This window comes from Caretta caretta, chromosome 3 (genome assembly GCF_965140235.1).
Source record: "Caretta caretta isolate rCarCar2 chromosome 3, rCarCar1.hap1, whole genome shotgun sequence".
NCBI classification, from domain to species: Eukaryota; Metazoa; Chordata; order Testudines; family Cheloniidae; genus Caretta; species Caretta caretta.
The window spans coordinates 139,035,036-139,062,644 of record NC_134208.1 but is presented as its reverse complement, the minus strand read 5'-3'; the positions used below and the strand labels follow the sequence as shown (position 1 = coordinate 139,062,644).

At 38.1% G+C, this 27,609-nt stretch overlaps 1 protein-coding gene across 1 annotated transcript in view; it reads right to left on the bottom strand.

Annotated features, from left to right (window-relative positions):
* Nucleotides 1–27,609, bottom strand: part of FMN2 (formin 2) — a 244,214-nt gene that overhangs the window by 64,859 nt on the left and 151,746 nt on the right. The window contains exons 10-14 of the mRNA XM_048843776.2: nt 27,431–27,560; nt 25,577–25,723; nt 23,420–23,479; nt 23,064–23,184; nt 4,300–4,392 (exon numbers count right to left, since the gene is read on the bottom strand). Coding sequence (XP_048699733.1) covers nt 4,300–4,392; nt 23,064–23,184; nt 23,420–23,479; nt 25,577–25,723; nt 27,431–27,560 — 551 coding nt within the window. The remainder of the gene's footprint in view (nt 1–4,299; nt 4,393–23,063; nt 23,185–23,419; nt 23,480–25,576; nt 25,724–27,430; nt 27,561–27,609) is intronic.

The window sequence follows — 27,609 nt, the reverse complement described above, 5'->3', positions numbered from 1 at the left end:
TCCTTTTCTTTTTGCGAATACAGACTAACACGGCTGTTCCTCTGAAACCTCGAATTACAACTTGAATGCTGCACCTAGCTCAAGTTCCGTCCACTAACAAAAATCCTTAACTCAAGTTGGCTGGGCCATTAGGGGGCATAACTCATCAGCTGCTAACATGACCACTCTGCAGTGTGGATGTAGGGTAGTTCCATTAGCACTACATTGTCTTTCCACAATTCCACCCGTGTGCCCAGATAAACTCTCCCACTGGGAAAGAATTCACAGAGCTTACTTCAGTGCAAAGAACCATCAGATAGGCCCACAGAAGCCTTTGTGTCACACAAGTGAGTGCAATGCCAGTATGAAAACAGCAGCTTGACTGTTGTTCTGCAGTGTGTCTGCTCGCTCTCCCAAATTAGGCTAACTTGAAAGAAGTAGCTCACATATAGAAAACTTGAGTTAATGTTGCCATGTAAACATACCATAAAAGTCTTTACCAAGCATGTGCAAATTGCAATTTTCAGACACTTACAATTTGGCTAAATCTGGATACATTTTAATGGGGACAGCAAAAGGTACCTGTCTAATACCAGGATCATCCGCCCGCCAAATTTCATATTCCTGTTCCAAATCTTAGAGGTGCTAGAGCTCTTCAAAGAAACCTTCAAAAAAATGTAACTTTTGGAAAATGACTAACATTTTTTATTGTATACATTATACTAATTATTCCTTAATCTTCTCCTTGGAAGCAGCTAATTTGCTTTTACTGAAACCTTTTTTGGGGAGGGGGGGGAGGAGCCTCTGGCAGAGACAATTTCAGCACAAATGGTTCAAGTTTAGCAAAGCAATATGCAACTTAAAACAGATGTCTCACAGGGTGGCTGATTCTTTAGGTGGAGCTAGAGCTAGCCCCACCTGTGAATAATCAGCTGCCTCAGCAGATACTTTGAGGCCAGGGATTGGGTTATAGCCTGAAGATCAACTGGTCCTTAGCTTAGCTGAAAAGGGAGCTGTGAAGAGTAATATCCTGCAGGAGATGCTTGGGAGGGGAAAGAACCCAGTTATGAGTCTGAGGCAAATGGCCTGCAGAGTGTAATTCTACAGGAAGTAGGTCAGGAAGGAGAGAGGAGCCTTGTAGGCTCATCTTGACTCCTCATCAGGTAGTCTGTGGAGCATAATCCTGCAGGGAGTAGACAAGCTCTTGCAGAAAATTCCAGATTAGAGGGGACAGGACACGACATGTTGAACTTGTATTAAATAATGTTATTTTGAAGAAATAAAACTAAAGCTGCACAGAAAAGGAATTGGAATCCTGTGGCTGGAGAGGGTTCTTTGGTGCATGGGCTGGTGAGTTAACCATATAGTTTGCAAGGTGATTATAATAAAAGTATTAGGAAACCGTAACCAAGTGCATCATTTCCAGGTCCACTGATAACATATTAGCTGACATGCATAGGGATTGATTCTTCCTCTTAAGGTGGGTGTAATGATCCATTTAAAAAGTAAGTCTGACAGGATTCTGAGCCCCAATCTTTTCTGCTTTTACTTTACAAGTTTACTCACTATTTTTTTCTTTTTTACATATAAAATTCAACCTGACCAGTTGCAATATTTTAATTAAAAATTAAACTAATACAACTGTGCTAAACCTGTAGCTGCTCCTATATAGTTCTTCTCTAGCTCCTTGCGAGAGATATTTAACCACATATGCTCAGCTCTCCACACATACTGGTAGATCGTTTCTCACTTCAACTTTCTGCCTGGCCAATGCTAGCAATATGTATCAACGGAATATTCTGTAAATGTCTAAAGTTACTCTGAACTGGTGAATCTCATTATACAGAAAAGTTACCTGCTCTGAAAAGCATCAGAAAAACATTCTAAGTTATTTAACCCTGTGAAAAATTATGAATTTAACTGTAAGTTTAAAACTTTTTTTTGCTTTGGAGAAACTGAACTTTAAATATAAAAGAACTTAAACTTTATTTTACTTTGCCCAGAACACACATTATATAAACACATAAATCCCCCAAAGGTGCCAAAAGTTGTCCCTCTGTTTTTCTAAATGATCTTGTGTGTGCAGTCTAGCTGAAAAGACTCATCGATTATGCCTACATAAACAACAAAAGCCCTTAGAAAAAATATCTAGATCAAAAGCCTGTCAAACACTGAACAGGAAAGAGAAATCCTGTTTTAAACATGGCCTCTTTCAAGTCTGAATTCAATCCCACCAAGTAAAAACACAGTTCCATAATGGAAGGTATTTTAAAATTACTTTATTTTTTGAACTTAACTAAAGGATTCTTTTCTCCTATATGTTAAGCTCTATTTTTCATATAGTAATATCATTAGAGACTTCTGAAAAGTAGCCTTTGCGAGGTTGAAAGAATTGTAGACTAGTTTATTTAGAACACATCTAAATAACCCCTACTTGTAATAATTTCCATTAGAACATGCAAATAATATTTTTAACTTTGCTGCTGTTGTGAGGTTATGGGGTTTCTTCTCCCATCAATGATCACACAAAACTCCCACTAATGCCAAAAAGGAGTAACAGCTGTACATTCTGATAGGAGACTAGACCTCTAGGATCAGATTTATCAGTATCTTTTTTTCTCTCTGTCTCAAAATGAATACAAGATCAGGGAGGGGGATGACTTTGAGAAAAAAAAAATGTCTGGTAAACCTATAACAAACAAAATAGAATATTACTTCTCCTCCACATAATCATTCTGTGGAATTCACTGCTGCAGGAAAACAGTCTCAAAAATTGTGGAGAAATTTAAATAGGGAGCCAGGCAACTTTTATGACCATTAATAATGTTTTCATTGTTCTTTCCTAAAGGGATGAAGAAACATCATTGGAGTTTCTTCTGATTTACATTAGTATAGGTGAAATAAACCTCATGTTCAAATCATTGTTTTAGTTTTAAGAGGAATGCATAAAACAGTTATTAGACCTTAAGTTGTAGCTCCTAACACATCATCTGACAGAAAGAATCTCTACTTCCTATTGACAAATGACCTTTAATTTGTTGTTCCTTCTTCCTCATGCATAACCTTATTTGCATATACATTAAGATAGATGCCAAAAAACAATTACCATTGTGGCATAAAGTATAAAATGTAGGCCTCTGATTCCAAAGCAGATCTTACCAATTCTTTCAGGACACAGCTTAGGACCTGTTTGGCAAGGATTTGGGGACGGACCTTTCATGATCTGTTGATTTGTATTTGATTGGTCACGTGGTGTTTTGGCTATGGGCATCAATCTAAATAAATCTGTTCAATGACATGTGAAGTCACAGGAACTGGTGCACCCATGCTGAACGTCACCATAAGACTACCTTGAAAATGCTATTTACCTTTGATGATCCAGTTAGGAAGCAAAAATGTGCATTTAATACCTGCCTAGCTCACTGGAAATAAATAATGGGCATTGAACTCTAATACAATCCATCAATGATAATTTCCATTTGTGATGATTAGTTAACACAGTTCTAGACTTCAGCACTATTGACCTCTAAAAGGGATAAGCAGCAGAAACTTTCACTTCTCACACAATTGTTTATCCAATCATGAAAAAAAGCAATATTTTTGTTTCTATTATGTTGTATGGTTACAGAAAGCTGGAGTGGGGACAGGAGCAGCCAAATAAGTAGACTGTACTGGCCAGAAAACCACTGTGGCCAAGTCAGCAGAGAACATTCCGACTCAGAACATTCCCTCATTGGCAGTGCTGCTTTCCTCACCTACTGCAGAATCCTGATGGTGGGGCATGGAAACAGCATAACCCATCCCCCGTTATGGTGCTTCCCTCCTAGTGCTCAGACAAGATCAGCCTAGATACATTTAAATTTATCCCTCCCGTAGCATTTTCCACAAGCCTGTCCATTTGAATTTGCCTTTTGTGTTTGCTTAAGAAATTAGTCTCACGTTCTGTAATCTGAAGAGCTGAAATGAGACCTCTGCTCTGCAGACACCGTATTTTTGGCACAACAGTCACTGCTTTGGAGATGAGTCCAGCTTTAAAATATTTTCAAGAAACAAACATTTTACTAGAGTTGCGAACTCATGATGAGTTCACACTCTTGAGCCAATAGCATCTGTCTTTGCTGCCACTCAAGAGGGTGACTCACTGACAGTACAGCAGTCATCCCACAAATCTTTTAGAACTGCATGGCATCTGATTAAACTAACCCACATCTTTCTATGATGCCAAAATAAACTGTCTCTTTACTCCCAATGTATAAACATTGTTTCTATAACTTTCCTTTGAAATGTCTTGAAAAGGTTAAATGACGTTTCATTATTTACCTTGATTAATGAATTGCTCCATGCTGTCTTTGAAAGGCTGGATGTGCTCTTCTAGCGATACCTGATAAACTTTCCCCGCTTCTGTCTCGCATGCTGAAATTGAAATAACAGATTACTTTCGGGTGACAAATCACGGCATAGATATGAATACTATAGTAAAAATACATTAACTTATGTAAATTTATAGCCAGCAAAACTTGCTAGCATATGATCCTTAGAAAAATACTGCTTCAAATGCAAATGCTACAATAAAATCTTCCTAGAGAGCAATTTTGTTCCTGATCAAATGTTTCTCTGATAAATGAACAACTGGTGCCCAAAGTAAGTGGTGGGCTTATAGGTGTCAGAGGCCATCCTTCCTGCTACCCTCTGACTCCCACTGATCTGCTACCCAGGGAGTGACCAGATTTTTGTGGGGAAACATTTGGAACACTTATTGTTTGAACAGCAAGCGATAACGAGGAAGGGGTGTTGTATTTACCTCTTTGTAAATGTACTGTAACATATACTGTATTTTATACCATGCTCCAGCAGGGTGAGCTCCGTATCTTATTTATTAAATTATATTTCCCTGGATCAAAATCCTACCCTTATTTCTTCCACTTCTCTTTCTGTTTTTATGTTCAGCTCCCCTACTCCTAACTCCATTTTAAGGTCCCATTTTTCTCTCTTTTTTAAATTTCCCTCTCTCTTGGTCTTCTCTTTCCTTGTCTTACTTCTTTCTACACATACTTTCCTCCCCCTGTAATTCTTCCCCACCTCTAGCCTCGTACGGTCTCCTCCTATTTCCAAAATATATTTTCCTTTCTTCAGCTTCCTGAGTCTACCCATCAGTGGCTGCAAGCTGCAGTACAGAAAACACTTGTTCTACCATGGGCTTGGGGGGACAAGTATGTAATTAGCTCCTCAAAGGCTTGAAAGGACCTTTGCTCTTCTCCCTTACATCTTATGCAAGTCAGGAAGTCAACAAAGAACAAAGAAGCTTCGGTCTCAAAATATTTCCAGGTAGAAGCCAGGGATATGACCTTAACTGCACAGGCACGGCAAAATATCTATATAAGTGGAAAAAAGAAAAGGAGTACTTGTGGCACCTTAGAGACTAACAAATTAATTTGAACATAAGCTTTTGTAAAGCTACAGCTCAATTCATTCGATGCATGCAGTGGAAAATACAGTAGGGAGATTTTATACACACAGAGAACATGAAACAATGGGTGTTACCATACATACTGTAACGAGAGTGATCAGGTAAGGTGAGCTATTACCAGCAGGAGAGAAAGGAAAAAACAAAACAAAACACCTTTTGTAGTGATAATCAAGGTGGGCCATTTCCAGCAGTTGACAAGAACAAGTGAGGAACAGTAGGGGGAAAAATAAACAAGGGGAAATAGTTTTACTTTGTGTAATGACACATCCACTCCCAGTCTTTATTCAAGCTTAATTTAATGGTGTCCAGTTTGCAAATTAATTCCAGTTCAGCAGTCTCTTGTTGGAGTCTGTTTTTGAAGTAAATACTCACCAGCAACCACACACCACACAACAAAAACACTAACCCAGGAACCTATCCTTGCAACAAAGCCTGTTGCCAACTGTGTCCACATATCTATTCAGGGAACACCATCATAGGGCCTAATCATATCAGCCACACTATCAGGGACTCGTTCACCTGCACATCTACCAACGTGATATATGCCATCATGTGCCAGTAATGCCCTTCTGCCATGTACATTGGCCAAACCAGACAGTCTCTATGTAAAAGAATAAATGGACACAAATCACACATCAAGAATTATAACATTCAAAAACCAGTCAGAGAACACTTCAGCCTCTCTGGTTACTTGATTACAGACCTAAAAGTGGCAATATTATAACAAAAAAATTAAAAACAGACTTCAATGAGAGACTGAATTGGAATTAATTTGCAAATTGGACACCATTAAATTAGGCTTGAATAAAGACTGGGAGTGGATGTGTCATTGCACAAAGTAAAACTATTTCCCCTTGTTTATTTTCCCCCATAGTGTTCCTCACATGTTCTTATCAACTGCTGGAAATGGCCCACCTTGATTATCACTACAAAAGGTTTTTTTCTCTCTCTCTCTCCTCTGCAGGTAATATCTCACCTTACCTGATCACTCTCCTTACAGTGTGTATGGTAACACCCATTGTTTCATGTTCTCTGTGTATATAAAGTCCCCCTACTGTATTTTCCACGGCATGCATCCAATGAAGTGAGCTGTAGCTCACGAAAGCTTATGCTCAAATTAATTTGTTAGTCTCTAAGGTGCCACACGTACTCCTTTTCTTTTTGCGGATACAGACTAACACGGCTGCTACTCTGAAACCTGTCATTATATAAGTGGAGGCATCTCTATAAATCCTTACAGTTACCAGGCACCCTACAGCAAAGGTATCACCTAACATAGACACTTCTAATAAAGGTGAAGAAATACAGTATTAGGAAGACAGAAAGATCTAACTGTTTACATGAGAAAGACAGAAAAGTTCTAATAGATTTAAGAATGCAGGGTGAGACAAGAACTCAGGAACCCAGAACTCAGGCCATATTTCCCAACTTTGATGAACCTGGCGCGAGTCTGGGATATCAAAAACATATGATCTTGTTTGAAAACAGGGTTTTCAGCCCCAAACCAGGTACAACTAAGTCAACTTAGTTCAGTTTTGCATTAACATTTTAGGTTTATTTGAAATTGAACTAAAGCAAAATTCAAGGTGTAAAATACCATGCAAACTGGGGAATACAGAACTATAATTACTGAGCAATGCACAGCAGAAGGCTTAATGTGCATGCTGCTACTACAATAGTAGGACTTGCTTGGAGTGGCTTGCCTTGTTCAACAGCAACCATTCTAGATGATTAAAGAGCAACAAAGAAAGGGAGTGAGAGAGACAAGGTGCTTAAGTTAATATGTTTTATTAGATCAACTTCTGTAGGTGAAAGACACAAGCTTTCAAGCCACCCAGACATCTGCTTCAGGTCTGGGAAAGGTAATCAGAATTACAAAGCTAAATACAAAGTGAAATAAGGAGTTAAAACACATATTGCAAGAGAGCATTCAAGATGAACCAGGCAATTAACACCTCTACAGTCTTAGGACAAAAGAGAGTTAGTGGGTTACAGATTGTTATGAGGCAGCATAAAACCACTGCGTCCACGATTTTTAGTGTTTAGTAAAGTTAGTATTTAAACTTCCAGGCTTGCCCTTTGAAGGTGTTGTGCAGGTTTCCTTTGGGGACGTGGACTGAAAAGTTAGATAGGGAGTGACCATTTTGCGAAAAGTGTTCACCTACAGGTGAGAGGATGTTGTTGTCTTTTATAATTTTTCTGTGTGAGTTCATTTGAGAACTTGGTGATTGTCTGGTTTTACGCACATAGATGTTACATTGGATGAGGTACACCACATATTATGATTGGCATGCGTAGGAACATGGATCTTGAAAGGTGTGTTGTGGGGAGCGTTGATCATCATGGCAGTGGAGATATGTCTACAGGTTTTGCATCTGTTGTTCGGGCAGTGTCTGGTATTGCTTTGATTTGGTGCATCCTCTGGGCAGCTTGCTTTTGATTGAGGGGTTGTTTATATGCCAGAAGAGGGGGCTCGGAAATATATCTTTCAGGATATGATCCCCATCAAGTTGTCACTAGAGGTGTGTGGTAGGTGGGTTGTTTTTTCCCTGAATTGAAGCAGGTTCTCTCAGCATACTTGGGTGGCCTGTTCCATGATGCAATCTACTTCTCTGGTCCTCTAGTGTCCTTGTTTGGTGAAGGCAGTTTTAAGTGTGTTAAGGTGTGTATCCCAGACTTTCTCCTCAGGGCATATTCTGTGGTAGCTTAGCACTTTGCAGTAGATAACTGATTTCTTGGTGCATGTCGGATGGTTCCTAGATTTGTGGAGATAAAATGTTGTGATCTGTGGGTTTCTTATATATAGCTGTCTGCAGGGTTCCATTGTTGAAGCTGATTGTGGTGTCCAGGAAGCTGATGCTAGTGTGGGAGTGTTCTAGAAAGAGTATGATGGATAAGTGGTAGTGGCTGAAGTTGTGGAAATCTATCATGGAATTTAGGTCATCCGTCCAGAGGATGAAAATATCATAGATGTATCTCAGGTATATCATTGGTTTTGTGGTACATTTTCCCAGAAATTCTTCCTCGAGGTGGCCCATGAAGAAATAGGCATATTGGGGAGCCATCCTAGTACCATGGGCAGTTCCCATGGTTTGGACAAAGTGTTTGTTGTTGAGCGTAAAATTGCTTTGGGTGAGGATGAAATGGATGATTTTTGGCAATGTGTTTGTGTATAAGGGAGTGTTTGCCACTAGAATGATGACTGATAGAACTTGGGAATGGACAAGGTCAAATCTTAAAGTAGTCTGGCTCCCATGGTGGGGCCACATTATGCATCTATTCAAACAAAATGCACTAGCTTTAATGTGACACCCTGAGGATTCTGTCTGTACCACTTCTGAATTGTGGATGAGTCTATGAAATTTTATCATGAAATTATTGTGTCACGGAAAGCCTATGTGTATGTGGATCCACCCTAAATTAGCAGGGTGGCATCATGTCTCTACCAGGCCAGAGACAATGGTAAGTGATCAGCACTCAACAACAGTATACTTGAAGTAAAACACCCTGGGACAATAGGTTTTGCTCTAATTGGGAGAAGACACTTCTACCTTGTGTGTGCACGGAGGAGAGTTTGAAAGTAATGCAAAATTTCCAGAAAGACAGAAAAAAAGGTGACTCCAAGCAAGAGTCTATAAAGGGATTCACATGGGTCAGAGAGCCATTTTGCAGCTGATTAATATGAGGCAGGCTGCTGCAGGGGCACAGTAGAAAAGGGGGTGGAGGACCCTGCCAGGGAACACAGAGGATTCCCCAAAAACTCCCAAGGGAAGGGTAAGCTGGTGAGGGACATCACATTTAGGATTTTGTAGAGCTTTTTGTGATCGGAACTCTCTTGTGCTTTACATTGGATTACATATAAAAAGAGCATAAAGTTGAAAGATTATACAAAATGTGTGTGTGTTTGTGCTTCACAAGTACCACACGCTCCTGGGAGAGTTAAACTGTAAACGAGAAGCTTTACACCTGTAGAGTGGAGTTCTGGGAGATGAGCATTTCAAGTCCTGGGGAATGTGAAGGGTCAGTGCTTCACCTAGGGCTGGACAACAGGTTCCAACACTTGGAGGGTGGTGCCAGTTAGAAAGTCTGTGCTCCGAGATTGTTCCATGGGGCCCTTAGATTGGGACAGTAGCTGGACTCCATTCAGCTCCAGAAGCTCAACACACCCCAGGGCATCCAGAACACAGAGGCTTAGATTCCCTTCACAGCAGTCCTAGTGGGGGGCAGGAAAGGATGATCACTAGGATCTGTGACAAATGGGTTCAAACAAACTGCCCTAGCTTTAAAATGTCATGAACCAATAGAAAGACAAGGTGGGTGATGTAAGATCTTTTATTGGACCAACTGCTATTGGTGAGAGAGAGAGAGAGAGAGAGAGAGAGAGAGAGAGAGAGAAGTTTCGAGCTCCACAGAGCTCTTCTTCAGCTCTGTTTAGCTCAAAAGCTTGTCTCTCTCACCAGTAGAAGTTGAGCCAATAAAAGATCTTACCTCACCCACATCATGTCTCTCTAGTACCCTGGGACCAACACTGCAATGAACCAACAGAACTCAACTCTTGGGCAATGCCAGACTTGACACTTCTTTCAGACCACTTGTAGCTCTAAGTTCTATAAAAGGGGGAGAAAATCCTCTTTGGTGGTCAACAACTACCACATCTTTTAATGCAAAAGTACTGCTTATGCCTAAAATCAAATCTGCATAAAAACCCCAAACATATAATGTTACAAAAATGGTACAATTCACCCTAAATAGTACCTTTAAATTAAACAGGATTATTTGTTTTACCTTATCTACAACAGAGCAGTTGTGGTATTGTTTCTAAAAGGCACTTCTGTGATAAAGAGATTTACTACCATACTCTGCTTATCCAATATAAAATGAATATTTAAACTGTCATCACTCTAGACCCCTAGAGAATAGCAATCTGTTTTAGAGATCCAAAAGCTCATGTGTCAGAAACAATCACTGGAGGCCTAAACCACACTGCTGTCATACACAGTGCAAAAGAAAATGACTTTAGGAAAAATCCCTGGAGAGCTAGATAATGTAATTCAAATTTAACAAGGCTCTAAGTGGTAATCACACCCTGAATAACAATGGAATCCAGATGCCCAGCAACAAATTAAGATGTACCAAAGGTTTTTTCTTATTTTTCTTTTTAATTAATTGAACATGAAGCCCGAAAACACACTTTGTGGGCATTTCTTTTATCATTGTTTTCCACAACTGTAAAAAATGCTAATGATCAAAAGTAAACAGATAAATGGAAATCAATTCAAATTATTCAATGGCGAGCCACACAAAAGGCATAAAGTTAGTGGGACATTGACAGCTGTAAATATTCTGATTCCTTTTTTTGTTTTAAAGTATAATTGAAGATAGAGGAGAAATGCGAACAGACTTAGTAAAAAACATCAGTAGCCCTATTCAATTTAAAAAAAAGTTAAACGGGCCTTCTTTGCTTGTGTAGCAACTTATTTGAAAACAAATGTTACATATCTGCACACTCCTGTAGGAAGCCTTATGAAATACGTACACGTGCTAAGTCAATACAATACAAGAATGGAATTACTACTGGATGTGATGATTTTCTAGGGTTTGGAGAATCTGCTCATTTATTTAGTGAATAAGTGTTATACTAGGTCAATTCCATGCTTAGTGAAAGTGCTCCAGTGCCGCATTCTCTTCCTTTACTCCCACTTCTGCTGTGTCTTTGAGGCAAGAATGTAAACTTTGTACTACACGAAAAGAAAACAATTGTACTCCACATGAAGCCTTTTCAGAAATGGTCTCATACATTTAATAGGAGACTGTTCACCAAAAAGCTTCTCAAAATGCTTCACAAACTAATATATGTAGCCACCTCTGGAGTGAAATATGGGAGGTGTTCAATTACGCTGTCGAACAGCGTACAAGACTTTAGGACAGGAAGTGAAGATGAGTACCTTATCTAATTTAGATAAAAGAAAACTGAAGAGGGATCTTTTAGGTGGGTAAACTGAAAACTACAAAACACAATTAGTCAAAAAGGAGTTTGATCCCAAACACTCAAACAGTATTATGTGGCAATGGAGATTTTCCAAAGGGAGCCAATCCAGAAATATCGGATGACAATCTGAAAGATCTTGCACTCTGCCACAAATTGCTATAACAGCCTAGGTAACATCACATGAGTTCAGTGTCTCTTCCTAGGCTATGGATTACTCATCATTCTTGACATTTTGACATAGTCAAACTTTTTATTCTTTTAAGTCATCAGCTACAATTCAGGACGACCTCCCGATATCTCAGTCAATTTAAGAGAAGATAAGTGTGGCTCCTCTGAGGATAAGTGCCCCCCAGGGATCGTAGGCTATACCCATGCCAACAGCCTACTGCAGTTCCCCTTCAGAGTCTTTAAGGAAATGTGCAGATACACTATCTTTCATATTCTCTTTTCTTTGGAAAAGAAAAACAGATGTAATATTGTCAGAATGAAATGCTTAATCTTTCTTTCTTCACAGAACTATTTAGAGTCCTGAAACATCTCCCATGACATGTGAATCTTAAAAACAAAAGAAAACCTCTGTTTCTACAATCTGTTGTTTTATGTGAAAGGACTAAAGTTTGACATTAGTGATCCTAAAAAGATTCAGAGTTCAGGTTTGATTCAGCCAAGCAGCTTGGTTGGGAAAACTGGACTGCAAACCTCAAGAATTAATAAGATTTGGGGAATTCCCACAGTGGATAAACTTCAGGAACAAACACTTTCACTATCCTTGCACCTCCTGTTTCGATCCAGACTAGAAAATGATAAAGAAAATACTCTGAGGGCTTGATCCTATAGAGTCTCTGTGTAGCATGCATCTAAATACAAGGAAGAACTGAGTGGCAGGAAAGGGAGTTCCTGAGATCCTAATTCTGCATCAGACTGCTGCTATACTACCCCCAAGTAACTCCTTCCTAGTGTCAGACATAGAACCTAAGAGAAAAAAAAAATGCGAAACTAAGAAAGGAACTTAAATGAAGAAGCACCTGGCATTAAGAGAATTGTGCTGAAGTCTATGTCCACATGCCTTATACCCACCCACAATCTTTTTGTGTTGTTTTTGTTTTTTTAAATCTGTGGTCTTGTGACTAAGGGAGCAGGTGTACAGGGAGCTGAAGACTTACTACTATTCAGCATGGTACACGAGTACTTTCCCTTGCAATATATGTTACCACAAATGGCCTCCACTCACACTGATACTGGAACAGAACAACCCTGTATAATGAGTCAGGTTTTGGATTATGGAGGCCTTCATCTAATAGCATCAAAACCACAAAAGAGGGAGCTTGGTTCAAATTCAGTTATAAAATGGGTGATGGTTGAGGCAAAAAAGTTCTCATTTTGGAAAAACATTCACCCCATTCCTGGCAAAAATTCCAACCATGTGTAGATCCTTCAAAGACAATGGAAAAACACAGAAAAGGAAGAAAAATACATCTTACTTTGTCCAATTAGGTATAGAGGTGCTGAAAATTAAGGCCCCAAATGCAACATCACAGCCTTTAGAAACAGTGGGAGGCATGCTGATACTGCCATTAGTCAGGCAGTGGTATCATCACCTACCGGTCTAAAACGCGTCAGCGTCTAAAATTAACCAGTGATTCATTATTGTCTATAGAACAGGCGTAACATGTCTTTTAGGTTTGGTAGTCTTCAGTCCCCCAGATCAACAAACTACTTTTTAGGATCATAATCTCTCTAAACAGAACTGTTAGATGTACTCATAGATCATGTTCTACAAGTTTCACTGGAGTCTAAAAACCTCTGTCCTGCTGAGCTGTTATTATTCCACAGCATGACTAAAGGAAGCAAAGATGATAGGAGCACAAACGATACAGGCAGTACTCCTGCCTTTCCATATTTCACTGCCTGTATATGCTTTTCTTCAATGTTCCTTTACTAAATTCTTAGTAGTGCAAGGGAAAGTGAGTGAAATTGTGTGGAATAAGTGACACAAGAATGCCGGCACAGTTTGTTACATACTTTGTAAAATCTATTTGATTTCACTTAACTTGATAATGTTTAAAGTTGGGCTTTCGATTAATCGCAGTTAACTCACACAATTAACTCAAAAAATTAATTGCAATTAATCACACTGTTAAACAATAGAATACCAATTAAAATTTATTAAATATTTTAGGATGTTTTTCGACATTTTCAAATATATGGATTTCAATTACAACAGACTACAATGTTTACAGTGCTCACTTTATATTATTTTTATACAAGTATATGCACTGTAAAAATGATAAAAGAAATAATATTTTAAGTCACGCCATACACGTACCATAGTGCAATCTCTTTATCATGGTAGTGTAACTTACAAATGTAGATTTTTTTTTGTTACATAACTGCACTCAAAAACAAAACAATGTAAAACTTTAGAACCTACAAGTCCACTCAGTCCTACTTCTTGTTCAGCCAATCGCTAAGACAAACATTTTTGTTTACATTTATGGGAGATACTGCTGCCTGCTTCTTATTTACAATGTCACCTGAAAGTGAGAACAGGCATTTGCATTGCACTTTTGTAGCCGGCACTGCAAGGTATTTACGTGCAAGATATGCTAAACATTTGTATGCCCCTTTATGCTCTGGCAACCATTCCAGAGGACATGCTTCCATGCTGATGATGCTTGTTAAAAAATTATGCGTCAATTAAATTTGTGACTGTACTCCTTGGAGAGAGGATTGTATGTCTCCTGTTCTGTTTTACCTGCATTCTGCCATACATTTCATGTTATAGCAGTCTCAGATGATGACCCAGCACATGTTCATTTTATGAACTCTTTCACAGCAGATCTGATCAAACACAAAGAAGGTACCAATGTGAGATTTCCAAAAAAATAGCTACAGCTCTCGACCCAAGGTTTAAGAATCTGAAGTGCCGTCCAAAATCTGAGGGGGACGAGGTGTGGAGCATGCTTTCAGAAGTCTTAAAAGAACAACATTCTGATGCAAAAACTACAGAACCCAAACCACCAAAAAAGAAAATCAACCTTCTTCTGGTGGCATCTAACTCAGTCCACTCTGCTTTGAATCATTATAAAGCAGAACCCGTCATCAGCACGGACACATGTCCTCTGAAATGGTGGTTGAAGCACGAAGGCTCATATGAATCTTTAGCGCATCTGGCACGTAAATATGTTGTGACACCGGCTACAACAATGCCATGTGAAGAATGCCTGTTCTCACTTTCAGGTGACATTGTAAACAAGAATCAGGCAGCATTATCTCCTGCAAATTGTAACAAAACTTGTTTGTCTGAGCAATTGGCTGAAGTAAGACTGAGTGGACTTGTAGACTGTTTATTTTTGAATGCAGTTATTTTTTGTACATGATTCTACATTTGTATGTTCAACTTTCATGATAAAGATTGCATTACAGTACTTGTATTAGGTGAATTGAAAAATATAATTTCTTTTGTTTTTTACAGTGCAAATATTTGTAATAAAAATAAATATAGTGAGCACTGTACATTTTGTATTCTGTGTTGTAATTGAAATCAATATATGTGAAAATGTAGAAAACATCCAAAATATTTAAATACATGGTATTCTATCATTGTTTAACAGTGCAATTAATAGCACGATTAATGGGATTCATTTTTTTAATCGCTTGACAGCCCCAGTTTAAAGACATTGCTCTCAGTAAAAGAGCCTAGCTAAACATTAACAATATCCAGGGACTGGGTCTATCAGTTGGTAAAGCTCAAGGAGGTTCAGTTGAAGTAAGTATCCAGAAGTTTGAATATGAAACAAAAACTATAGCATCCTCTCCCTTCTATCAGGCCTCTGATCCAAACTGCATTAAATTTACCACCTTAAATAATTGGTCCCATCTCTACTCCTTTTTAAAAAGGGCCCTCATATCTGATTTCCTCTATGCTATGTTCACTGCAAATTAACTGCCACCCTGGGGTTTCCTTGTTACCTGCATAACTTTAGAAGTCTCTAAACATGAAAGCAAATGACTGGATTGCAGGAAGAAAGCAAAAAACGTCAGGGACTTATCTGAAACTGCAAAAATGTCTGGTTTGCCGGTACAGGCAAAGTGAACAGGGGTATACATCACAATCACAAATTGGTGACCACAGTCACCACAGCTGACAGTCTTGTTGGCCATCTCAAATGAAGCCAAGGTCTGAATAGAGTTATAAACTGAATTACCTTCTCAGCTGTCAAGCTGGTCTTTCCATCTCTATTTTCCAAATATGAATAGAAAGTAGTAAATAGCAAAGAACTCTACTGTACACAGCTTTGTAAGACAATAGATTTCAGAACCCTGCAGTCTATACTACTCATTAGCATTGTACTGCCCTTGTACTTTCTTCTAAGAAGTTTAAAATCTTAAATAAAAAAAAATACCTAACATCAGCATATGGACATAGGAAATGCTACACTGGATTAGACCAACGGTACATACAATCTGGTATCTTGTCTTCAACAATGACCAGCACCATATGCTTCAGAGGACTATGTATAAACCTCGTACTGGACTAATTCAGAAACTTTGTCATGGGGAAAGTTTCTAACACTTAGACAATTAGTGTTTGATATTTCTTGAAGCATGATGATATTTCACACACGTATGTTGCTCTCTGATTAGTATCCACACATTTTTGAATAGTCAGTCTACCACAGTATGTATTATTTTCCTCCCTGCATAATACAGTATATGTGAAATGAGAACACTTTAAAACAGTGATGGACAAGCATAAATATTTAGGTATCCATACTTCAGACTCTCATCCATATCTTGCTGGTCTGAAAATTGGAAAAGGTAGATGGAAGGAAAATTGGACGGAAAATCTGATAACAAGATTTGGTAATATTTCTAAAGCTTCCCAGTTCCAGATGTGTCTAATACCATGAGAATAGCCTCTGTCTCACCCGGTATTTCTATGAACAAAACCTCTAATACAAAAGACATTTTTCAACAGCAGCATACGTTTGGTTCAAGGTTTGGGTGACTCTCCTTTTACCTGACCAGGTTCATCTATCCTAACATGGCAGATTTTATTTGCTATGAGGTTAGCACAGTAAAACTGAACACAATCAAAGAGCCCAAACTGATCAAGGGCCACTTACACAGTCTGAAGAGAAACGGAATGGAGAAGATGTTTCAGTGAACAAGAAATATGTGATGAGTATGTGTACTTTCTGGTTAAGTGACACTCTCGAGATGTACAATAGAAGTGATAAAATATAGGGTCTAACCACTGTTTTCCCAGCACCTCCAGTGTTTTCATGTAACATTTACAACTACAATCTGCAACTTTAAGGACAGTTAAGAATTTCATGAAGGGGAATGAAACTAGCATCATCTGAAAGACAAACTCTGCCACAAATAGAACAAGCTCTCAGTTTTCTTTTATTTATTTTTTTGGTATTGTTAAGACTTACACTAAGAACTGCTCAGGCTTCAAGGGCTTTCATAGACAGCTCCTTGTTTGGAGTTTTAAGGACAGTAAAACATGACTCACAGATTGACTGAAAGCCTGGCTTTAGTTTACATCTGGTTTAGGTTTAGGAGTCTGCATGCTGCACAGTTTCAGTAATTAACCCATTCAGTGATGGCTGCACAAGCTGCTGCGGTGTGTTGATGCAGAGTTCATGATTTGTAAGCAAAAGCAATATTTTAATTTTTTTTTTGCATGCTCTCTATGCTTCGGAATAACTGGAATTGAGTGACTTCCTCAAGCACAGATGTATTGGTGTATTTAACTAATATTTATCTTGACAGATTTGGCATTTACTAATAAAAAGGCAGTAAGCATCTTTTCTGAAAATGAGCATGTTAATATTACACATCTGGCTCTGTATCTCATCACACTGCCTCATATAGATAGAAAACTGTAAAAAATATTTAATGATCTTTAAAGTCTTAACATTTGTAAAAAATTTAATTGATGTGATCGCAAGACTTAAATTTTGAGACTAAAAACAATGAAACACTGATGAATTTATTAAAAAATTATGAGATGGTGCTACAAAATATATTTAGAACAGATAGCAAGAGGAGTATTGCAGAGTCAATTAATTCAGCCCTCTCAGAGTTGAGGAGTTCCTCATGTAACTTACTCTATTTGCCTTCCCCAAAGACTGGGAATACAAGCATAGAAGCACATTCAGGCCTGGTGCGGGAGAGGGTAGCAAATCATTGAGTGACCCCTGTGGTTGCTCCCTTGATCAGCACTAATCTGATGCCAAGCATCATGCGCAAATGGTTGGGAGGATAGTTGAAGGTGGATATGGGCTGAAAATTGGGACAAATTGGGATTTGCAGGAATGAGGATGACATTCAAGTACAGATGAGGGTAATGTGCTTTTGGACATTAACCTCTGAGTACATGATATTACTGCCCTTTTGACCTAATTCATCACCACTCATGAATGGTGCTTGCTTTGCAAATTGTGAATTTGGCTCTCCATGTGTCAAATCACAGACACAAGAGCAGAGGCTTATAGTTCCAGGTAAAAGCAAAAGAAAATTGTAGATGTGGTAAATCAGGAATATTTGTATACCTCACAGGGTTGCTGAAGCTTTTTTGGAAAATACTTTGAAAATATGACATTCTGCACAAGCGCTAAGTATTCTTATAAACATTTTTCAGTCACATAATTCAGAGATGGGAGAGACTGATTGGGTAATCTAGTCTATCCCCATGCAAATGCAGGATTATTCAGCGAATCGTAGATTCTCAGAATACATACAAAATAGCACTAAAAAGCATATTGTTTACGTCACCACAATTACCTTGTTAATTTATAATGTCCATGGTTGTCAACTGAATATGATAATAGTACTACCACATCATGACACGCAAATAAACTCTGGCAGATTCAGGATTTTAGATCAGTCAGTTCATACTATACTTGGTTGGGTTCTTACATTTTTACTAGTTAGGCAGAAAATAAATCTAACCTTGTGTTTTTAATTCTATTTCACTGGAACTTTAGTGGAAGTTGGGCAATACATTACAACTGATGAATTTTATGCTTGTGAATTAATTTACTATTGTAGAGCTCCCATGACAACATATTCCAAGAGCCATTTTCCAGATGGTTTAAACTCACCATAAGAAGTGCTTCAGAAACACTAAAAGAAAAGGAGTATTTGTGGCACCTTACAGACTAACAAATTTATTTGAGCATAAGCTTTCGTGAGCTACAGCTCACTTCATCAGATGCATTCAGTGGAAAACACTATATTTCTTATTGCCTTTTTAGTGTTTTACCTCTTCCCTGCCCTGAATCCAAGTCCAGTTTTCTACGTTATCTTCCTCCCCTTCCTCTCCTCCAATCTCCATCACTCTGATGGCTAGAATTTGGTGTAGTTTCTGATGAGTACTATACCTCAGATGCCAGGTATCAATGAAGACCCTTCCCCTTTTTACTTCCAGTGAAAGTCTTTCATTCACCTAAAAGGTAGATTTCAAAATCCGTGTAGTAATGGAAACAAAAATACCCTTTCACATCTAGAAAATTACTTTGATAATCCTAAATAGTAGATATACACAATGCAGAAACCTTTGCAACAAAAATCTTCTTCCATTGTTTCTGTGACCTTAGCTACCTGATTCTCTTTACATGGTCAGTTGATTTATGTCATGTGGTGAGTGCTAAAATTTCTCTCGTGGAATGACATAAGAACAGAAGTCATTACTTGTCATGACTGCATGAAGGAGGGCTGCTGACAGCCAGGAGAGATCAAAAGCAGATCAGGTTGCTTAGCAAACTATATGTCACTGAACTCAGAAAGGCTAAATTGAGAATCCTGGAGAGCTGAGAAATCTGGGGGCAATTGATGGAGACAAATTCAGTAGGTATATTAATAAAATACCTAGCTGTTCTTCAGTCTTCTGTTTATTAAAATGTCTAGTACATAACACATTAATCCCCACCATATATTCTTTTTAAACAAGAACATCAGAAATAAACTGCCTGTGAGTTTAATAATGTATGGTGTACACTGGTACACTGTAATTTGTGTATGTCTTTAATTCCTCATTTTTTACCATTTTGTAACTGAAATCTCTGTTCCAAGCAAGAAGGCAGCAGGCATCCAACTTACTTTTCCAAAATTCGTTTAGACTGACACTTTTAGACTAATTAAACTCTTGGAACAGGTTTTCTTCACTAATATTTGCAAACCGCAAGGCATACAATTCATAAACTTAAAATAGACAAAAGCCTATGCAGACATAATGGGAAAGGCATAAAGATATGGAAATCATGAGTTTTTTTTTCCTTGAAGCATCTCAAAAAACCTACCCCTTTGATACAAGCAAGCATCCAAGCTGATCACTGTGAATTAGCATTTCACAGAAATCATCTAAAACAAATCAAAGATGGCTTTAAGTCTGCATGTCTCTCTGTGTGTTACTTACATATTTAGATTGTAATAAAGGCTTAAAATGGAAACCTTTGTAACCATAAGTCTAGCAGCTGATTCCAGCAATTGCTATATTTTCCAATCTCATTCTGAAACAAACCTATTGGACTGAGGTTTCCCATGACTGATCTCTATTCAAAAAGGTAAATTTTTTTCTTCTTCTTCTTTTTTTTTTTTTTTAAATTTTAGGAGGGTAAGAAAAAAGCCCATTGTAATAAAATTTTAACATACTTTTTGAATATGGACACCGTATTTTTTAAAAGTGAAATGGACTGGTGCCTTTGTTCGAATTGAAAACAGTCTTTGTTGTACCAAAGTTATGAGTGATTGAAAGTTTCTGACTTGCAGTTAAAAAAAAAAATTAAAGGTGAAATTCTGACCCTACTGAAGTCAATAGGAGATTTGCCATCGACTGCAATGGGGTAAGAATTTCACTAAGAGTCTACAACCTTGCACTTAAACATGAATACATGTGCACACAGCTACTTAAGGGTCTAATATTTCAAGGTACTAAACACCTCTTGAGTTTTGTCAGCTATCACTGCTGTCAAATGCAGAGAAGTACTGTGTCAGGAGACGGTCTTCACCTTGCAGATTCAAGCCCTAAGTGTTCAGCTATTTAGGTAGGAACTTGCTAGTTTAAGGAATTTATAAGATCCATTGGAAAATCAGCAATGCTTGAATAAAGCATGAGCTAAATAAATAGTTATAAGAAAGGCAATTGAAGCCAGATTCATTTTCTCTCTCTTTTTCAGATAAAAGTTATATTACATTTTAAAAACAGCATTCGGACATGGTTAACTTTGCCCCATTGAAAACCTTAAATGCACTAATTTATTCCAGATAATTCATAAAGTGTCCAAGGTGGTGAGCTTAACATACCTAGAGCAACTTTAACTGTTGGAATTTCCTGACTTGTGAGTGCTTGAACTTGTAATTTTAACATTGTATTAACACTAGTTTTTGCACCTAGGTTGACATTCTCCCATGGTGTGGAGGGCCAGCATAAGGCATTCTGCACCATTCAAGACCTGCAGTAAAGCTGTGAAGGACTGTGGATTGGTTTTGAATGGGTTCCTCTATATAGGACCTGGAAGAGCTCCTACACTGGTCCCAAATTGGCTATTGCTAAGAGAAGTGTGCAGGAGAGATCATGGAAGATGTAGCTACATGGATTCAGTAGCCCTAACAAACTGAGCAGTCACTATTCCAGTTTAGGGGCTGAAGCAATGGCACTAGAGTGATCAGGCTGCAGCCCCATGGTAGGTTGAGGAAGAAATATAATTTCCATCCCCATATAACCCGTGCTTAATTCCCCCACACAAGGCCCAATAACTCCATATGGATGGTGCAAATTTCACTCTTAATGTAAAGATATTTCAGCTTTTGTCAATGCAAAGAAAACAGCTTTGAAAATTTCTCATGGTGACATATGAGGAATTATGACCCTAATCTATGGGAGTGTGCTAATAAAGTTTGCGGATGATACAAAACTGGGAGGTATTGCCAATTTAGAGAAGGACCGGGATATCATACAGGAGGATCTGGATGACCTTGTAAACTGGAGTAATAGTAATAGGATGAAATTTAATAGTGAGAAGTGTAAGGTCATGCATTTAGGGATTAATAACAAGAATTTTAGTTATAAGCTGGGGACGCATCAATAGAAGTAACAGAGGAGGAGAAGGACCTTGGAGTATTGGTTGATCACAGGATGACTATGAGCCGCCAATGTGATATGGCTGTGAAAAAAGCTAATGCGGTCTTGGGATGCATCAGGAGAGGTATTTCCAGTAAGGATAATGAGGTTTTAGTACTGTTATACAAGGCACTGGTGAGACCTCACCTGGAATACCGTGTGCAGTTCTGGTCTCTCATGTTTAAGAAAGATGAATTCAAACTGGAACAGGTACAGAGAAGGGCTACTAGGATGATCCGAGGAATGGAAAACTTGCCTTATGAAAGGAGACTCAAGGAGCTTGGCTTGTTTAGCCAACTAAAAGAAGGTTGAGGGGAGATAGGATTGCTCTCGATAAATATATCAGAGGGATAAATACCAGAGAGGGAGAGGAATTATTTAAGCTCAGTACCCGTGTGGACACAAGAACAAATGGATATAAACTGGCCACCAGGAAGTTTAGACTAGAAATTAGACTAAGGTTTCTAACCATCAGAGGAGTGAAGTTTTGGAATAGCCTTCCAAGGGAAGCAGTGGGGGCAAAAGATCTATCTGGCTTTAAGATCAAACTGGATAAGTTTATGGAAGTGATGGTATGATGGGATAACATGGGTTTTGGTAATTAAATATTCATGGTAAATAGGCTCAATGGCCTGTGATAGGATATTAGATGGGGTGGGATCTGAGTTACCCAGGAAAGAATTTTCTGTAGTATCTGGCTGGTGAATCTTGCCCATATGCTCAGGGTTTAGCTGATTGCCATATTTGGGGTCAGGAAGGAATTTTCCTCCTGGGAAGATTGGAAGAGGCCCTGGAGGTTTTTCACCTTCCTCTGTAGCATGGGGCACGGGTCACTTGCTGGAGGATTCTCTGCTCCTTGAAGTCTTTAAACCACGATTTGAGGACTTCAATAGCTCAGACATAGGTGAGAGGTTTTTCGCAGGAGTGGGTGGGTGAAATTCTGTGCAAGAGGTCAGACTAGATGATCATAATGGTCCCTTCTGACCTTAGTATCTATGAATCTATGAAGTACTTAAACCTGCACCTAACTTCAAGAACCATTCTGAATCAGCGTCTATATGCCTTCATTCTTGGGTATCGAGATCAGACAATATCCACCAGATAATCATTTGCAAACTGCAAAAGCTACTGTATGAACTCACTTCACAAGGCTGAACTGGGGCCAGGGGTTGTCTCCAGGGAAACTGGGGCAGCTAGTTTATGCTGCTTCATCTTTACTCCTCAGCAATACTCAGAACTGCATCTGAACATTTTCCTGACATGCAATTCATTTAAAAATCTTGATACCATGGCTATAACATATTCTGATCACTCGCTCTAAAAACACCAACCAGTAGAGTTAATCAAGTCAAGGATACAAAGGCAAAACGTAGGAGGTAAGATCTACCTTTCATAATGTATTTTACAGATGAGCAAGTTTCCAGAAATTATACAAAAAGTGAAATAGAGCTATATGTTATTGACATATCTGTAGTCTGATCTAGTTACAGTACCTCGCAAATCTTTTTTTAGTTTGCGAAGATCTTTTTGAAAGTCTTCAAATTTCATTTGTGAAGCCTGAAAGAGGTCCTGTGGCTCTGGAAGAGGAAAGATGCATTGCTCTTTTCCAGCATCCTGACAAAAATATAAATGAACATTTACTTTACCTTTATTTTTAAAGGTATACATTTTAAATAACTAGCACTTATTAAAATTTTACTTATTAAAACAGATAGTGGACAGTTAGCACAAGTATTACTTATGAATAATAACATACAGATTAAAGTAGTCTTAACCAATATAAGGTAATACAAGTTTTAATACTTAGTTTATGTAATTTTATTTAAATTGGCAAAGGTAACTCACTCACCTCATCAAAATTACGCAAATAATATGAGACAATATATGATAGAAGACTTCTGCTATTATCCTGTGTAGAAAAAACAAAATAATAAAGTTAAATTTTATTGTGTTGCTATGTCATATTTAAAGTATAGTAAGATCTATTAACTTTTTTTTTAAAAAAAGCTACAATTAAATCACCTTTATTCTAGAAGAGCAAGGGAATTCTGAATGGAAGCTAATGTTCCTTACTGAATGATGCTGTTAAAAGCAAAACATACCCTTAAGTCCTTTGCTGAATAGGGATGGACTTAAGGAAGTACTTAAAGCCAAAAAGATGCTTAACTACTTTGCTGAGTTGTGGCCTTAAATGAAAAAATATTTCAGTCTCTCTGCAGATATTACATCGGATCACATTTATACTCAGGTCATATTTTCAAGCTTTTCTTCACAACCAGGAAGGCTTGAAACTTACTTTGCTTTCCTAAATGAAAGCTGAGTTTCTGATATAATCAGCTCACTCCAGGAGTCAGTGCCATAACCGTGGGTGTATAGTGCCTTTGCCTTGCTTACCATTTTCACCCAAATGGCTAGGCAGCTTTAATAATAGGATATTTACCATCACTACCATTTCTTTCATAAAACTGTTCCACAGCCCAGTGACTCTCTGTATTGTATATACAGGCCTGACAGATTCATATGACGAAACTTGGGTTAGTATAGGAAACACATCACCTTATAGATGTTAGGGCTCCCAGTATTAGGTATTTCATATGGTAATTATAACATGTCATAAATATAAAGGGAAGGGTAAACCCCTTTAAAATCCCTCCTGGCCAGAGGAAAACTCCTCTCACCTGTAAAGGGTTAAGAAGCTAAAGGTAACCTCGCTGGCACCTGACCAAAATGACCAATGGGGAGACAAGATACTTTCAAAAGCTGGGAGGAGGGAGAGAAACAAAGGGTCTGTGGGTCTGTCTTTATGCTGCCTTTGCCGGGGATAGACCAGGAATGGAGTCTTAGAACTTTTAGTAAGTAATCTAGCTAGGTATGTGTTAGATTATGATTTCTTTAAATGGCTGAGAAAAGAACTGTGCTGAATAGAATAACTATTTCTGTCTGTGTATCTTTTTTGTAACTTAAGTTTTTGCCTAGAGGGATTCTCTATGTTTTGAATCTAATTACCCTGTAAGGTATCTACTAACCTGATTTTACAGAGGGGATTTCTTTACTTCTATTTACTCCTATTTCTATTAAAAGTCTTCTTATAAGAAAACTGAATGCTTTTTCATTGTTCTCAGATCCAAGGGTTTGGGTCTGTGGTCACCTGTGCAAATTGGTGAAGCTTTTTATCCAACATTTCCCAGGAAAGTGGGGGGTGCAAGTGTTGGGAGGATTGTTCATTGTTCTTAAGATCCAAGGGTCTGGGTCTGTAGTCACCTAGGCAAATTGGTGAGGCTTTTTACCAAACCTTGTCCAGGAAGTGGGGTGCAAGGTTTTGGGAAGTATTTTGGGGGAAAGACTTTCCAAACAGCTCTTCTCCAGTAACCAGTATTTGTTTGGTGGTGGTAGCGGCCAATCCAAGGGCAAAGGGTGGAACATTTTGTACCTTGGGGAAGTTTTGACCTAAGCTGGTAAAGATAAGCTTAGGAGGTTTCCATGCAGGTCCCCACATCTGTACCCTAGCGTTCAGAATGGGGGAGGAACCTTGACATAACACCTACTCAGTCATTTTTCACTATTTTCTCTCTCCCAAATACTTCAAAATCAGTATTTACTAGAACTGTTTTTTGTTACAACAGTTTCCACTTCTGAAACATATACAGTTTTAAAGAGTAAAATTAATTATATTGAAGGAAACACTCACTGAAAATAAAAACCATAAATATGCAGCATATGGAAATTCAAATATACACTAAGTTAGGGAGTAAGACAATTTCTAATTTAAGACACTGATTTGTTCATCAGTTTAATAGCCATAGAGAAGGCAGATTCATTTCCAAATTGTTCTACAAATAAATTCACTCTATAACTGCAATCAAAGTTGTATCCACTGATAAATATTTCTGTCTGATACTAACTTTAACTTTATATGAGATCTGGTAAACATTTATTAAGAAAAGTGCGATAAAGCAGCACTCTGTTAGTAAAGAATGAAATATTGTTCTACAGTCAATATACTTACACTGCTCTTAACATCTTTCAGCTTTGGAAGAATGTCCAATCCAAACCCATCTGCCTGTCCCCGTGTCCTGTTTCCACCATTCATGTAATTTCCAAATGCGAGAACCAAACCCAGAACCTGCATAACTCCTGACCCACTTTTCAAAGTCTGTAAAACAGGATATTTATATATAAAAACGTAAAATCTCAGTTGAAATCCTTAATAAGTCAAAGAAAAAAATTAAGTAAGTATGGATATCAGTAATTAACAGATTAATTACAAGCTTTATATTGCAGTTTGATGTTGCATTTTACACTGTAGCTATAATTTTGGAGAACATCAAACTTATATCAGGGACACTCAAATCTAACGCAGTAATGACAATTTTCAGCAAATTAAATTCACTCTAATTTTAGCACACCTGATTACTCTCAAAATGGGTATTTGAGGGGAAAATGGTATTTGTAGGTTTCAAGTTACTACATTCTTTATGCATAGGGCCCTACCAAATTCACGGTCCATTTGGGTCAATTTAACGGTCATAGGATTTTAAAAACTGTAAATTTAATAATTTCAGATATTTAAATCTGAAATTTCATGGTGTTGTAACTGTAGGGTTCCTGAGGCAATGGATTGCTGAAGTTAGAGGGCATGGTATGATATTGCCACCTTTATATCTGCACTGCTGCTGACAGGGCCCTGCCTTCAGAGCTGGGTGCCTGGCCAGCAGCCACCGCTCTCCAGCCACTCAGCTCTAAAGGCAGTGCCGAAGTAAGGGTGGAAATACTGCAACCCCCTTACAATTACCTTGCACTCCCCTCCCCCCAGCCCTCTCTTGCTGGGGACCTCCAGTTTGAGAAACGCTGGTCTCCCTCGTGAAATCTGGTCTTGTGTGTACTTTTACCCTATACTATACAGATTTCACGGGGGAGACCAGATTTCACAGTCAGTGACGTGTTTTTCACAGCCATGAATTTGGTAGGGTCCTATTTATGCAAAAAGAGAGTATGAGGTATAACAACAGATTGACCATTCAGAAGGAGGATCAGTACTTTCTTAGCAGACCATGGTATTACCTAGCGGTGCATTTACTTTGGTCTCTGATCCTGCAATCAGTTTTGCAAAAACAATAAATATATGGCACAAGGCAACTTGCAGGACTGGGGCCTTAGGGAACACACATTTCTAATAGGAAGAAGCAATTATTTTTTAAAATGTCCATTGTATAAAGATTAAATTTATCCTAAGTATGTTTAAATGTTTCTTACAAGCATTAGGCTATGAAAAACTAACTCTGCATTACTTCAACAAAGCTATTGATTTAGTACTAATTTTACACCAACCTTTTCAAGACACATCACAAACAGCAGAATTGGCATTATTTTTCTTTAATAAAAGGTTTAAGAAATTTGCATAGTATTAATTTAAGTATGCGACCTTTTATCTGTTGCTAAGGAGGCAGCTCGTTTAGATCAGATATTTCAGATCTGTTGAACAGACACATTCAGAATCAAAGCATGCACTTAAAATGAGCTAAAATGGCATTCGTTTGGAAAGTGCAAGAAGTGAGACAGTAACTATGAAGACAGAAGATTTTTGCTTTGGCAAAAGCAGAAGTTACAGTATTCTCTAGAGGCTGATGTGTATTGGCTGCAAACTCGTGATGTTATAGTTCAGCAGCGAAAGCCAATTTTAAAATTTGCTTTGATCTTGGAGTACAATCATAAAATGTTCCATTCTGCAGGACTGCTATCCCTCAAATTTAATGAGTGCTTAAAGTAAATAAAAGAAAACTTTTGAAATATGAGTACAGCTGAACAAGAAAGATTAAATATCAGAAAATCTAGCTCTACCTTTATATGGACCACAACCCACCTCACACAGTTTCTGTAGCAATTCAAGTTTGCGATGGATAGAGCAAATGGTTTCTGAAAATGTTGATTGGAACAGGATACAAAATACTCGTTCTGAAAAGTTGGGGATTAGTGAGAGTTCATAAAGAAACCTGGAGGAATGATTAAAGAAAATGATTTAGTTTAGTTAGTGAAGGTTTT